General features: G+C 43.4%; 1 protein-coding gene across 1 annotated transcript in view; it reads left to right on the forward strand.

Moving 5' to 3' along the window:
- Positions 1 to 12,852, forward strand: part of KIAA1755 (KIAA1755 ortholog) — a 74,927-nt gene extending 62,075 nt beyond the window's left edge. The window contains 2 exon segments of the mRNA XM_020990752.2: positions 519 to 710; positions 11,883 to 12,852. Of these exon segments, the coding sequence (XP_020846411.1) occupies positions 519 to 710; positions 11,883 to 12,809 (1,119 nt within the window). The 3' untranslated portion in view covers positions 12,810 to 12,852.
- The last annotated feature ends 3,731 nt before the right edge of the window (positions 12,853 to 16,583 follow it).

Below are 16,583 nucleotides of genomic sequence, written 5' to 3' on the forward strand. Positions count from 1 at the left end.
TGATAGAGGTATGTGGATGAGGGAAGGGAGTATTAGAGAGGCGGAAATCACTGGTTACCTTAACTCCTGCTGACTGTCAGACCTCTGATGCAGGCATGCCTGAAAGAATAGGGAAGATGTCAGAAGCTGCTGTAAGAATTCAGCTGTGTTGGATATTGTGAAAGAGCTACCATCGCCTGTCCCTCTGGTGTATTCTCACCCTAAGACTTCAGGCAGTTTAGAGTACAGCCCAATGCATAAGGCACACATAAATTCATGGAAACAAATGAACAAATAGAGAGGAAAAGCCAGCTAGGGCACCCCATTCCCAGAGCCACAATTTTCTGATGCAAAGAGGTCTTGTTCTCTCTCCTTCTAACACAACCAGATCCACACCACAGCATATGTGTCTCTTTTTTTCTAACAAATGCTACAGATGCGCTGGAGCCAGACCTGGGACCTTGCATTCAGTGGACACTTCATAGCTGCTTATTAAATTTGAGCAGAACTGAGTTAAGATCTCTTCTCTTCTCCTTCAGGCTCACTACAACCGAGGCTTAGAGCTGTCAAAACAAGCAGCCAGATTCCAAGGAGCTGACTCCCCAGAGATCGCAGCTTTCACAGCTGCCAAGAACACCTTCCAGGCCAAGCTGACCCACTTCTACATGGCCATAGAGAGGCAAAGGACAGACCTGGAAACCCTCCTCCATCTCTATCGGTTTTGCAACAAGGTAAATATGGTTACTCCTCCCTATTTGGAGACAGAGTTTGAAGCAGGCAGTCTTGTGAAGAGCTTTGAATCTATAGTTAGATGACTGGGTCCTAGGTTTACGTTTCTTACCTGGGTGACCCTAAGGCAAGTCACTTTCCCTTTGTGAATCTCAGTTTGCGATTATCATTAGATGGCATTTGTTCAATTATAACATCAGTATAATAATGCTTGCCCTGCCTACCTGCCTCATAGGGCAAGTATGAGATAGTAAACTGTAATACAGGTATGAATTATTTTTGCTTTCTTTTTTGTCTCTGGTTGGCAATATGATATCACACTCTGCAATGACTTCAGGGTCGTCTCAGCCATCCCAGGATCAACACTGGCCTCTATATGATCCAATCCATGGTTTTCCAAATAGCACATTAGAGAATATGGATTAATAGGAAGAACTTTGGACTTGGAGTCAGAGGACTTGAGATCTAATCTCATATCTACCACTTACCAAGCCATGGAACCTTGGGCAAGGTCTTCTCTCTAGGCCTGTTTCCTTAGCTGTAATATAAAATTGGACTAAATGATGTATAAGGTTCTTTCAAGCTCTAAAAGTCATGTAGACCCTCCCTTCTAGTCTTCCCTCACCACCACAATTTGTTGGAGTATTCTGGGTTTTCTCCCTGTCCTTTGCCAATATTTAACCAAAAGGGGTATAGGTGATAGGAGATAAAGGAGAGAGACCAGCTGTGTGACCTTGGGGAAACCATGTCCTCCTTTGGCCCCAGTTTTCTATGAGGGGCATAGACTAGATTTTCTCTAAGATCCCTTCTGGTTTGCAACTCTCATGACCCTAAAGATGCTGAGGATGTGTGTGCATGTGTGTGTGTGTGTGTGTGTGTGTGTGTGTGTGTTGTGTGTATGCATGATGAAGTTGGAAGTAAGCTGTAAATGAAGAAATTAGTGGATAGTAAAAAAAAAAGGATCCTCTTATATTCCTCTGGAATCTATAGTGAGCTCTTGGCCTGGAAGAGGGCATACGATGCCAACAACAAACGATCCTAGGTTTAGAACCAGAAGAAGCCTGATAGACGTCATCTAGCCCATCCCCCTCGTTTTGCCAGGGACCAAAAAGAGCCCCAGAAGTTACTTAGCCAAATTTACACAGAATCTTAACACTTACAGGTAGAAGGACTTTAAAGATCATCTGTCTGGGAGTTGGCAAACAGCAGCCCACAGGCCAAAGCCAGCTGGCTGCCTGGTTTTATACCATCCATTAACTAAGAATGACCAGATTTAGTCTGTGGGCTGTAGTTTGCCGACACCAGAGAGAAGAGACTTGTCCAAGGTCATACATGTTGTAGCAAGTGACAAAGGAAGGACTTGAACCTCTGACCCCAAATTCAGTGCTCTTTTGACTCCACCATGCTAGAAATTGACCTCAATGTAATCCTGGGCAAGTCACTTAACTTCTAAGTGCTCTAGTCAACTCTCTTAAAACTATAAGGTATCGGGCAGGTAGGTGGCACAGTGGGCAGAGCATTAGCTCTGGAGTCAGGAGGACCTAAATGCAAATCTGGCCTCAGACACTTACTAGCTGTGTGACCTTGGCCAGGTCATTTAACCCTGATTGCCTCTAAGGAAAAAAAAAAAAAGAAACAAAGACTATAAGGTGTCTACCTGCATTGATGAGTTTTCTCATCCAGGAGTTCTGTATACCAGTAGAATGACAAGAGTAGTCCCCATCCCTGTCCCTCTCTTCTGTTTCCTCCCTGGATCTAGGAGGAGAGGGTGGAGGAAGCTGAGGGCCAAAAGAACACATAGTCCTTTAAAATTGAACATTCTATGGGGAGGGGCGTGTTCAAAGGGAAAGACTGATGGCATGTCTGTGAGTGGGAAACTCATAGACAACACCCTCAGGATCTGGAGGAGAGTGGGAGGGCATAAGATCATCTGGATCAAGGGATTTTAAGTCAGAAGGGGCCTTAGAGATTATCTAGATCAATCCCCCCATTTTATAGATGAAGAAACTGAATACCAGACAGATGAAGTGATTTGCTCTTCATTATGATAGGAAGAACAGGAAGAACTTTGGACTTGGAATCAGAGGACCTGAGATCTAATCCCACATCTCCTGCTTACCAAGCTGGGTGACCTTAGGCCTGTGACGTGTAATTTATTATTACATATATAGTAAGTAGGAAAGCAAGGATTCAATCCCCGGTCTTCTTCAATGTTCTTTCCCCAGCTCCATACCGCCTGCTCTGAGACAGTGGTGGTTTAACAGGGAGTGTTGCTGTTATAAACATCTTTTAGAAGACTGGTAGATGTGTGGCTGGCCTGGGCAGCCTAGTTAGCCAGGGGAGAGAATTCCAACATCTCCTCACGCATGAGCTCTCAGGGCAGGCTTCCAGGAGGAAGTGGTAAAGGGCTTTGGGCACCAGACAGAAAGGCAATGGTCTGGTACCTAGGAATTAGGCAGTTCTGGCAGACATGACAGGCTGGGGAAGAAGGGTGAGAGATGGGAGTGGCAGTGGTAGGTGGCTTGGTGATACAGAAGCCACACTGCCCTAAATAATACTAATATAATCATGCCACAAACTTGGATTGATGTCACCCTTTCCCATCTCTGGGCTCTGTGTGCTTCCATGTATATTAAGTCATTTATCTAAAAACAAGTTCCTTTAATCCGTGGAAAGATGGTGCCTCTGGAGAAAATGTTTCTACGCTGCACGCTGCCTAACAGCTCTCTGTCGGATACTAAATTAATGGAGGGAAAGATTAGGTTTTTCACAAGCTGCTGAAAATTGGTTACATTCATTGCTATTTGCATCTGTTTTGCAGGAGGAATGAAGCACCCTAGGGTAAGAGCCCCCAGACAGACCAATGCTCCCTTAGCCCATCTGTCTACGGCTCAGTGGATGTTTTGATGAAGGTCAGGGTCAGCCTTCTTAATGAAAATTATCTCAAAAAGTTAGGGTTGTTCCCCACATATCCTATGCTTTTGCCAATTCACTTCATGAATTAAGCTAAAACCTTAAAATCTACAGCTTCATAATTGGGACTCCAGAAGTCATCTTATTTGACCTCTTCCCCAAAGCATTGGGGGGGGGGGTAATGGGAAAAACCTTGGATGTGGAACCAAGAGACCTCAGTTCTCATTCTGGCACTAAAAGGGCTTATGTCCCCCCATCATCCACTGGGCCTTAGTCAGATGGAGCTGGAGGAAGCATCAGACTGCCTGGGGACTCTTATCCTGGGGTGTTTCACTTCTTTCTGGTCCTCACTGGCAAAATAAAGGGGCTGAACTAGATGTTCTGAGTCTTAGGGGTTTTTTTTTATCTGCAAAATGAGGATAATAATACTAGAATAATACTTGATGAGAGGAAAATGCATAGCAAATCCCAGAGCATGCTAGAGATGAGTCATTACTATTATTATGCAGGAATTCCATCTATAGTACCTCTCCAATGATAGGAAGCTCACTGCTTCCTGGGGCAGTCCCCTCCATTGCTGGTTAACTATAATTGTTAGGAAATTCTTCCTGTACTGAGCTGGAATACTAAAAGCTGACATTGTTATGGGGTTTGCAGAAGTTATAACACACTATTTCATTTGCTCCTTCCAACCACCCAGTGAGGTAGGTGTTCTAGGTACTACAGATAAGACATATTACAGATGAGAAGGAGGTTCAGAGAGAAGGGACTTGCTCGTAGTGGCAGGATTTGAACCCAGGTCTCTTGACTCCAAGGGCAGCATAGCTCCCATCTACCGCTCTTGGTTCTTAAATTTATTCATTATTATATTTTAGTCAGTCTCTTAGAGATGAGGCTGTTAGTTAAGTAATAGACAATGCAAGAGTGAGTCATGTCAATCAATAGGAAAGATTTTTTAAAGTACCTATCATGTAGATACAAGGATGGCAGTGAGACTGTTCCCTGCCCTCAAGGAGCTGACATTTTACTGGCAGAGTCCAACAAGCTCTGCAAAAAGGTGGGCATCCCTTTTCTTATCTACCCACGCTGCCTTTGGGCAGGATGCTAGTGACAACATCCTAAATTACTACAACTCCCTGCATTCCTGTCTCCCTGCATTCAGCCTCTCCCCTCTCCAAGCTAGCCTTCACTGTCCTGATCATAAAAAAAAAAATGTAGGCCACTTTGCCTGCTCATCAAGTCCCTTCACAACTTGACATCTGCCTACTCACCCAGGTAGATCATCTGTCTCTGTGCTTGTGTCCAATGCATACTGGCTCATCGCCAAGCGTCTTGACTTTTTTCTTGCCACTGGACTTTGATGGCTCTGGAAGAGAGAGTGAGGCTGATGACTTTGTGCGGCTCTGCCTCACTTCGATCCAATTCATGCACGAGCCAAGACATCATCCTGTGGTATCATTGGTCCTCTTCGAAAATGAAGGACAAACAACAATAACAATAATGTTTTATTCATCCATCCCTGGTGTCTGTAGTGGAAATTCCCTCCACCCCATACAACATGCTGTGTCCCTTGCTTTAAGGCCAAGTGTAAATGCTGCCTTCTTCAGGAAGCCTTCCCTTTCTGCCATGTCCCACACTTCCCCTCCCTCCACAAAAGTGAGATTTCCTTCCTCAAATTTCTATTTTCCCCCGTTTATAGAAAAAAAAATATTCATTTTTATTGTTAGCATACCTATTCTTAAACTGTCAACATTCCTCCCCTCCCCTCCTCCTCTATTCAATAAACTCCAGTAACTTCCTATTGCCTCTAGGAGCAAATACAAAATGCTCTATTTGGCATTCAGAGCCTTTCATAACCTAGCCCCCTCCTCCCTTTCCAGTCGTCTTAAACCTCACTCCCCAACACTTACTTTTTAATCCAGTGACACTGGCCTCCTGGCTGTTTCACAAACAAGACATTCCATCTCTCCACTTCAGACATTTTCTCTGGCTGTCCCCCAGGCCTGGAACATTCTCCCTCCTCTGCTCTAACTGCTGACCTCCCTAGCTTCCTTTAAGTCCCAACTAAAATCCCTCCTTCTATAGGGATTCTATATCCCTATATCCCTTCTATATTCCCCTTCTTAATTCCAGTGCCAGCCTTCCATTATCCTGTTTATCCTGTAGATGGCTTGCTTTGCATAGATGTGTTTGCATGTTGCCTCCCCCATTAGATTGTAAGCTCTCTGAGGGCAAGAACTATCTCTTGCCTCTTTTTGTCTCACCAGTGTCAGTGTTTAACCCAGTGTCAGATGCTTAACAAATGTTGATCTTGATAGTTAGAGGCACCTCTGACTTATATTTCTCCCAGCCCTTAGTTAGCATTTATCTCAATCTCCCTAGTATCACAGTTATTGGTGTGCATGTCTCCACCCCTACCCTCCCATTAGACTGGAAGTTCTTTTAAAACAAAGAGCAGGATCTGTGTCCTATCTACTGTCCTCCCATGGTTGTTGTGGATACAATGAGATAACTGAGTGCCTTGCAAACCTTAAAATACTATATAAATGCTAGCTGTTACTATTATTAATTATTTTCATATTCTGTTATCTGCCTTGGCTTCCATCTTTTTGTACATATATTTTAAAAATCTAAATTAGTTGGTACATGTAATCCACTGCTACCCCTAAATGTGTATTCACACAGTTACATGTTAGATTATGTGTTAGACTAGATAGTTCTGTGTTCCTCAGTTTGCAAAGCTGGATTTTTAAGCCCAAATGAAAGACTTTACATTTATTCCTATGAAATTTCATGTGTAATTGTAGTGATTGTGACTAAAAACAGTCATTCCTGGGTTCTGCCACATGGTAATTGGTTAATGTTTGTGGAATTTAATTGAAATGAAATTAAACTCCTAGAAAACAGCTATTCTGTTCTATACATAAAATTTCCTTCCAAGGTTTAAGATGAACATTGCTAAGTGCTGAGATCCATAGGTGCTAAAGCCATGAGTAAATGATGGCCCCTGCCCTCAGGGAACTTACATCCAGGTGGAAAGGTAAGAAAAACACAAATGGAAAGATAACTAAGGGTATGAGACAGATTCTGCCCAGTAAAAAAGGAGAAGGGTCCAGACAGTAAATGCTAGGACTTAGGCCGGGGAGCATTGTGGGGCGGGATACTAGGGTAGTGAGGAAAGGCTTTACAGAGAAGCAGGGTCATATGCTGGGCCTTGAAGGATTCTCTATTCAACAAAATCAAACCCCTGTGGTATGTTCAGGAGTTATAATGCCTGTGCTGCATGCCCTGGAGATTGCAAAGATGAATTCTAGAACAAAGTCTCCATTCAATAAATGAGTGCAGAACCCTGTGTGAGATACCAGGGAAGAGACTAAGTTTAGATAAAATACAGTTTCTTGTCTCTGCCTGCAAGAAACTGCAGCCGTAGGAGATGGGCACATAAATTACTTTATTATCAGGAAGAACAACATGCTCATGAACTAATATGCCAAATGCCATACGCAAGATACAAATGGAAGAATATGAAGTCCGGAGGAAGGGGAGATCCCTCCTGACTAAGAAGGGGGCCAGGGATCAGGGAAGGCTTCTAAGAGGAGGTGGCACTTGAGGGGAGTCTTAAAGGGTGGATAAGGATTTAATAAGGAAAGATCATGCTCAGGAACCAGGGTTCCTGAGAACCTGGGAGAGGGGGTGAACTGGAAGATGTGTGTATTCCGGGTAGAGAACAGTGTGAACCTTAGACTAGAAGTAGGAATGTGAGAAGAATGTCCAGAGAACACTTAACGGCCTGGTTTGGTTAAAGTGACAGGGAGATGGGGTACGAGGAGAAAGAGGAATGATGGGTGGATAAGATAGCAGAGGCTAGTACATTCCAGGCATGGGAACAAAGTGCCAAAGAGGAATGCACGAGGCGTGTTTGGAAGGTTCTTGGGAGGCTGGCAACATGAGGAGACTTGGGAGATAAGGGCAGAAAAGGAATTCAGGGCCAGATGGCAGAAATCACTGAATTAGAGAAGTTTAGTGATTCTGGTATAAAGTAGGCCTCCACTGATATCCTTCTCAGAGGCCTCCCTCCCACCACCACATCAAGGAGTGTTAACCCTCAGAAACTAGCCTGTACAGCACAGGCTCAGGCAATTCAGGGAATGACCCAGTGACAAACCATGGCTCCGTCTTCTGAGAACCAGCCTAGCTCAGTAGCAAAGGGCTCATCATAAAGCATGGTCCACCGAGGGATGACTCTTTTTAGTCACAGTCACTACAATTACACATGAAATTTCATAGGAATAAATGTGAAGTCTTTCACTTGGGCTTAAAAATCCAGCCTTGCAAACTGAGGACCACATAACTATCTAGTCTAATACGTAATCTAACACGTAACTATTTGTGTGAATACATATTTAGGGGTAGTAGTGGATTACATGTACCAACTAATTTAGATTTTTAAAATATATATATATATACAAAAAGATGGAAGCCAGGGCAGATAACAGAATATGGAGATAATTAATAATAATAATAATAACAGCTAGTAAGGGGCAGTTAGGTGGCACAGTGGGTAGAGCACTGGCCCTGAAGTCAGGAGGACCTGAGTTCAAAGCCGGCCTCAGACCAAACACTTGACACTTACTAGCTGTGTGACCCTGGGCAAGTCACTTAACCCCAATTGCCCCCAAAAAAAAAATTTAAATAATAACAGCTAGCATTTATATAGTATTATATAGTATTTATATAGTATTTTAAGGTTTGCAAGGCACTCAATTATCTCATTTTATCCACAATAACCATGGGGGAAAGGTGCTGTTATTAAATAAAAGAATAGCATATACTATACAAATGATATCAGAAGTTCTAAATCTCAAAATGAGCTGAGGATGGTGAGAAAAACTAAGGACAAGAAAGTAGTGGGTCATTGTTTGCAGAAGAAAAGAAGAGAAACAAAGGGGTGGATGAGACAGTAATAACCAACAACAGCTCAAAGTTAGAGTTGTTCAGTTCTTATTTGGCCAAGGAGAATGACCTTTAGCCTGAGAAGGATGGAACAAAAATGGCTAATAGTATTTTAATACCTAAGATAAGTAAGGAAATACTGTAGTAAAAGATGCACTTGATGACTTCAAGTCACCTGAAAGAGTCAGCAGGTGTGATTGCTGAGCCATCGTCACTGACATTGGCTATGGTTATGGAGAATGTATGGATGGTTATGGAGAATGAGAAATGAAGATCTGGACAGAGGAGGACACTGACCAGATTTTTTAAGGGGGGATGGGAAAAGTAGAGTCTGCAGACTCCAGGCTAGCGAGCTTGACTTCTATTCCTGGCAAAATATTAGACTACAATAGTAGAGGGATGGCTAGTGAACATCTAGAAAAGGAAACAGTGATGGTTTCATATTAGTGCTTTCACTCCTGCCTCTTCCCCCTCTTCCAAAAAGTCAAGTTGTATTCACTATATATATATATATATATACACACACACACACACACACACACACACACACACACACACACACACATATACACATACATATACATATATATACACACACATATATATATGTGTATATATATGTGCACATACATATGTATATATATGTACACATAAACACACACTTACCTGTATACATATTGCGTGCCACCAGTAGAATTTAAGTTCCTTGAGGGGAGGGACTAGTTATTTTGCTTTGTTTGGACTTTTTTTCTTTATGCCTCTAGTATCTAACATAGTACTTGGCACACAGAATATGCCTAATAAATGCTTGTTGAATTGAAGGCCAGTTCATATCAGGTTAACTTTATTTCCATTTATTTCCTTCTTTATAGGGTTACTAAACTGGCAGATCATAAGAATGTCACATATTAGCCTAGATTTTCACAAAGCCTTTGATAAAGCCTCTCATCTTTATCTTTCCTAAAATGTGGAGAGATGTAGACTAGACAATATTACACTTAGATGGACTTAAAGTTGGTTGAATGGCCAGACCCAGAGTGGGCCATTAATGGTTCAGTGTCAGCTTGGAAGGAGGTCTCCAGTGGGCATGACCTTATGCTACTTAACCTTTTTCAAAAGTCATAAATGGTGTCCTTACAAAACTCTTAGATGATGCCAGGCTGGGAGGGACAGTTCACACAATGAATGACAGAGAAAGCAGCCAAAAAGGTCTTGACAAGCTAGAACATTGGTTGAGTTGAATCAAATAAGGTGAAATGTAATAGAGATAAATGTAACATCTCACATTTGGGTTCAATAAACTGCCATCACAAGCCCATGATGGAGAAGGAGCAGTTAGGCAACATTTTGTCTGAAAAAGATTTGGAGGTTTTATAATGAACTACTAGTTTCACATGTGTCAGCATTGAGATTATGGCTGCCAAAAAGGCTAATCTGAGCTTGGGCTTCAAGAAGAGGGGGAGAGATTCCAGAAATAGGGAGGTGATGGTTGTCAACACATGCCTGGAGAGTTGGGCTCTGTTCCAGGCATCACATTTTAGGAAGAACATTGACAGACTTCAGAGTGTCTACTAAGAAGACAGCCAGGGTGGTAAAAGACTTCAAGGGTATGCTGTATGAGGAGATGTTTACTCTAGAGAAAAGGAGCCCCAGGAGTGGGGGTTGGGTAGGGTGTGAAGGAGAAATGATAGCTGTGGGGGCAGCTAGGTGGCCAGTGGATAGAGGTCTAGCCTTAGAGTCAGGAGGACCTGAGTTCAAATCTGGCCTCGGACACTTGACACTTACTAGCTGTGTGACCCTGGGCAAGTCACTTAACCCCAATTGCCTTGCCAAAAAAAAAAGATAGCTATCTTTAAGCATTTTATAGGATCATTGGGCAGTGAGGTAGCGAAGTGGATAGAGTACAGGGCCTAAAGACAGGAAGACTCATCTTCCTGAGTTCAAATCTGGCCTCAGACACTTATTAGCTATTTAACCCTGAGGGAGTCACTTAACCTTATTTGCCTCAGTTTCCTCATCTGTAAAATGATCTGAAGAAGGAAACAGCAAACCACTCCAGGATCTTTGCCAAGAAAACCCAAATGGGGTCACAAAGAGTCAGACACAACTGAACAAAAACAATTTTAAGATCAGAGATCTGGAATTAGAAGATTCCTCTGTAGTCATCTGGTTGGAGCACTGTGCTAAGGAGTCAGAACACCTGGGATGGAGTCCCACCTCCACCACCCTTTAGCTCTGCTAGTTTGAACAATCACTTCTGAGATGAACCTCAGTTCTCTCATCCATTAAATGGAAACAATAACTCCCATATTACCTGCTTCATCGGAGTGTGGTGAGGTTCAAGCAAAATAATAGATATTAAGAACTTTTTAACAGAAAGAACTGCTATTGAAATGCCCGTTGTCATTCTTCTTCTAGTATGCGGTTAATGTACCATATTTGGAGTTACAGGGCTTGCGTTTGAATTCAGGATGTGCTTCTTTCTACCTGCATGACCTTACCGAAGTCACACAGCTCTTCTGAACCTTAGTTCCTCCTCTGAGAAGGGGGGCTATTGGATTGGATGATCTCTAAATTCTCTTGTAGTTTCAAATGCTGTGATCCTTGGCCCAATTATTGGTGTGCTTCTTGCTAGCCCTGGGGCCTCACTGATTTTACTCTGAGTTCATTCTCACTCTTGCTCTTTTTTTCCATTTTATTTTATTGATATCTTTAGTTTTTTACATCACCTATACTTCTGGATATATCCCCTTCTCCCAGCTACCCAGGGAGCCATTCTTTGTAACAAAGATTTAAAAAGAAAAGGAAAAAAAGCAATTGCACGAAACAAACCAATACATCAATTGTGTCTGACGATAAATGAAGTATTCTATACCAATAGTCCCTGATCTCTGCAAAGAAGGTCTGCAAACTCTATCTGTGGGCTTTTTGGGTATATGCCTAACTAACAGTAGGCTCTTTGGATCAAAAGGTATGGACATTTTAGTTACTTTTTAAAGCATAATTACAAATTGCTTTCCAAAATGGTTGAACTAATTCACAGCTCCACTAACAGTGTATCTGTGTGTCTGCCTATCTTTGTACAGTCCTCCTAACATTAATGATTTCTATCTTTTGTCACCTTTGCCAATTTGCTCTAAGCTGTTTCCATTTGCATTTCTCTTATTATCAATTGTTTGGAACAACCTTTCTTAATAGTTTGTAATTCTTCTTCTGAGGCCTGTTTGTTCATAATTGTAGACATTTACACATTAGGAAATGGTTCTTGGTCTTATGTGTTTATGCTAATCCCCCTCTCCTTTTCCCAGATGACCTGGTTCAACCTGGACTGTCAGGATTTGGTGGCTGACCTGAAGTTGGGTGAGGGCTGTAAGGCCAGCCCAGATGCACAGCACCACCTGGAGAGCTACCTGCAGAGGCTTGCGGTAGAGTTTCCTGCCGAGAAGCTTTGGGAGATGTGGCTGCAGGCATCTTCTCTGAGTCGAGGCCCTGGCCTGGGCCTTTGGGAGGAAGCTCGGCTAAGACGGCATGAGAGTTACGTTATTCTTCAGGAGGCTCTGACCCGGTGCCAGGGGAGACTAGAGACTGAGCTGGGCCCTAGTAAGGGAAAAGACATTTCAGTGAACTTAGCCCCCAGATCCCTGGAGGGAGACTCCATAGCCATTCTGGAACCTGGGAAAACATTCACTGGAATCCAAAGAGGGAAAGGAGAGTCTGTTCCTGGGGGAAGGTTGGGCACAGGTATGAATCTAAACTCTGTAGGCCGAGCTGGCACAGAGAAAAATGACTCCTCTGACCAGTCTAAGGAAGAAGGGGGTGACAGAGATAATCAAGAGAAAATGGGGGCTTCCAACCCAGCTCCTAGAATTACGGACCCAGAGCGAAGGCCCCAAGCTGACCTGGCTGTAGATCTTAACAAGGCAGCCCCAGAGAATCTGCAGCCTCCTTCATGGCTACCTGCTCTGCCCACCTCTTCCAAGTCCCCCACCCTATGGAAAGGCCTCACCAGAAAGAGGCCAGGACGAGGGTCCCGCTTCCAGTTCTCCCGACATGGTAGTTTCTCATCAGAAGAGACAGATTCACAGACCTCCCTAGAGGACTCACCACTGACTAGTCCTGTAGTGTCCCTGGAGCTGAGCAGCCCCCAGTTGCTCTGGGCTCCAAGCAAGGGCACAGGCATGGCACAGCTTGAAGGCAAGCCTCTTGGCAGTCAGACACCAAGGAGCCCTGTGTAAAATCACTTCAGCAAGCATTTAATAAACACCTGCTATGTGTCCAGATCTGTGCTCAGCTACTGTGGTGGGAGAGAGGCAGAGGGAACTACAGAAGGAAGGGGAGGTGCAGTCACTGCCTTGTAGAGACTTACATGCACAAAACATTTAGAGAATAAGACAAGATAGTGAATAATAAAGTATTAAACATAATGTGATTAAATTTTCAGATGAATAATAGAGGTAATAAGTGATATAGATGAATAGCATCAGAGAGCTCCATGTTGGCTAGAATAATCAGGATTGGCTTCCTGGAAGAAATGGGACGTGACTTGGAGATTACTCCAAGATTACTCCTTTGTGGGCTAGTGGACCCACAGTCAGGAAAACCTAGTTTGAAATCCTACTTTTAACCTTTACTAGCTTGTGACTTGTGGCTTGTGGCTATGGGAGAGTAACCTCTTAGTTTCCATTTCCTCACCTATAAAATAAGGATAATAGTATCTCTAGTACCTATCCTGAAGAGCTGCTATGAGACTCAAATGAAATAATATATTCACAGTCTGGGATGGGCCCACAAATGGATCCAGTTTCTGGACTCACATGGACTTGGTTTAATCCTGAGGGAACCAGATGCCAAAGAGAGGATCAGACTTTGAAGGTTGAAATTCTCTGGCTCATTATGCCCTCATCCTAAAGTTCTGGAGAAAAACCCTACAAAAGAGTTTACATGTGACTCATGTCTAGGGTCCCTCCCAAAAGGGATTAACAAGGTCCCTGCTAGAAAAAATACTCACTGTACAAAGAAGACATCAGTAGAAAACAGCTATTTATTTTCTCCACCGCAAAAGAAATGCTTAGAACACAAAAGCATATATTAACACATACTTAAAACATAAACAATATAATCCATCACCTATCATGCTCTCCCAGAAGATTCAGAAGAACTTTGCGAGGCCATGGAACAGATATTTCTCTTCCAAAGTCCAGACCACCCAACCAGCTATCTTGGGATATCATAGAACTTTCAAATGTAGCATCCAACTGGTAATGATCATCTCTTCTTTTGAGAAGTGGTATAGTCTCAGGAAGTACCCGGTGACTGGGGAATTCCCATCCTCTCAGATTCATGGGGTCACCATTAGGGGATAAAATATCCATTTCTCATGACTTGGGATTGGGAAAGAAACACAAAAAAGAAAAGGCAAGCCAAGGGCTTGAAGTTCAATTTCAGGCCAACCTAAGCAAGCACAGGTTCTCACTGCCATATATTCATAACCATCATAGCCTCTTCAGGGGCACAGGGGAGAGAAATGTCCTTCCTACTCCCTGGAAGTCCGAGGCAGAGCTGACAGAATGCTAAGCAACATCCCCAAAAGAAGTAGAGAAGGAGGAAGGGAGAGAGGGAGAAAGGAAGGAAAGGAGGAGGGGGGGGGAGCGAGAGCCTTTTTCCTCTCCTCGCATAGCCTGGTGAGTAAGCTGCCTCTTCTTAACTCAAACACCAGTCATCTTTGACATAGCTTCCCCAGTCACAGGAACCAGTGAGGTATATTGCATTATCCCAACAAGCAGGTTCTTCATCTCTCAGCTAGAGCACGTGTCCATCCCCAAAGAGTCAGTGTCCATGCCCAGCTTCCAGGGAGGCCTCTATTCAGATGATCAGGTGATTCCCCTTATCAGCCTCACTACATATATGAAGAATTTGCACACTTTAAGGGACTATGTAAATGTCTGTTATCATTACCACCTTGTAGCAAAGTTATATGGATGAATGGGAATAACAGTTCATATTTATGTAGCATTTTAAAGTCCAAAGAAGGGCTTTCCTCGTCACAACCGTGTGTGGAAGCAGATGCTATTATCCATATTTTATAGATAGGGAAACCACATTTCAGGGAGATTAAGTGGCAACTTAACATCACACAGATGCTAAACATTAGAGCCATGATCCTAACTGGGGCTTCGTGACTCCAAATTTAGGAAGCATACTGGAAATGAAGGCGCAGCATTAAACAGGAGCCGTAAGCCAAAGGTCGAAATGTCTGCCAGATTTCCTAACGTCCCCTTCTACTCTTCTAGCCCTCAGCAGCAAGGGCTGGACTGCTTAATTTAATGTAATTCATAGCTCCAGGTCCCAGTATTCCTGAGAGTAGCAGACAATCAAAGAGACCAGGCTGGCTGATTAGCACATTTCTGTGCCTCCCATCTCCCTACCATGCATGGCAGGGGGCTGGCCTGGTGCTTCAAATACGGTTGTCATGGAAGCAGCCTCCCTCTGCTTTAGAAAGCTGATTACCCCAGGCAGGGAGTCCAAAGCCCAGAATTGTGGAGGCAGAGCCATGCTTCATACTATCCCAACTCCAGTGTGGCTTTCAGAGCAGGGTTTGGAATAGAAGACAAATGGAATGGCTGAGTAGAAACCTGAGAGTTAGAAAACCTTGGTTCTAGAATTAGTTCTGCTATTAATGCATTCCCCTCTGTGAGCTTGTTTCTTCATCTGTAAAATGAGGGAATTGGGCTCAATGCTTTCTAAAGGTTCCTTCTTGCTCTGACCTTTCCACTGTGCAGTCTATAGTAATCAGAGGTGATCTGATCATAGAATCCAGAGCTGGACCTAGCAGTCATCTGGCCCAGTCCCCTAATTTTACAAATGAGGAAACTGAGTCCCAGAGAGGCTAGGTGACTTGTCTCTGGACACACAGTTAGAAGGTATCAGAGGAACTTGAGGATTTGAACCCAGATCTTTATGATTCCCAGTCTGGCATGTTAGGATGAATGAGGAGCTACTCTAGACTCCCTATCTTGCTATCTGGCTCCTGTGTACCCCTCTCTCCAATGTTATCTCCTACAACTTCCCTATGCCAATGCTTTCCTTCAACTCTCTGGGTCAGGTAGGCATTGTTCTTGGAACATTACCCATACATTCCAGCCTCACCAGCTTTGGAATGTCCTCCATCTTTCCCTCCATTTGTGCCTAAAATCACACAGGTAGTAAGAAGCAGGGTCATGTCCTCTGACTCTAAATCCAGTCTCTTTTTACTACATCTTGCTGACTTCTGACATAAGATGACTACCTTGGAGCAGATGGAATGGAAGATTCTAGAATCCTAGGATGGGTCTGACATCTCTCTGGGTCATTTCATCCATTACTCTTGTCACATCTGAAGCTCTCAAATACACCCTAAGCTTAATGGGGCAGAATCTTAGACATTTACTATGTCAGGAGCTCTCTGAAGAGCCCCTTATCATCACAGAGTCCTCATATGCCAGCAGACTAATAGGAGAGATACCACTGAAGATACTATGCACAGCTGGGGCATTTAAGAGGCCCAAGGGAAGGAGATCTGGTCCCAAGCAAAACAAAGCCCTGTACCCTGGCCAGAGATAAGAGGCAATCTGGGAACACCCTTTCTAAATTCTGAAGTCTTATCTGAGTTCATCTGCTTCAGCAAGAGAACCTAGATCACCAGGATTAAAAGATCCTAAAGCTGGAACTGGAACCTCTCATTTTACAGAGTTTAGCCTGGTGCCAAACATGTAGCAGGCACTTAATAAATGTTTGTTGACTTGACTTTACAGATGAGGAAACTGAGGTCAAGGAAGTAAAGTGACTTGCCCAACATCATATCGGTAGTATCAGAGATGGAATTTGAACCCAAGTCCTCTGGTGCTCAAAGCTCCATAGTCTACTAACTATGGTTGTTGGGCTCCATTCTTCTTCTTTCTCAAGGCTCTCTTCTGGGTGCTGTTTGTGAAGGCTCAAATTGAGGGAAGGGAGAAAGAAGGAAAGAGGAAAGG

Source organism: Phascolarctos cinereus, unplaced genomic scaffold, assembly GCF_003287225.1.
Source record: "Phascolarctos cinereus isolate Bilbo 61053 unplaced genomic scaffold, phaCin_HiC Scaffold_2;HRSCAF=192, whole genome shotgun sequence".
NCBI lineage: Eukaryota > Metazoa > Chordata > Mammalia > Diprotodontia > Phascolarctidae > Phascolarctos > Phascolarctos cinereus.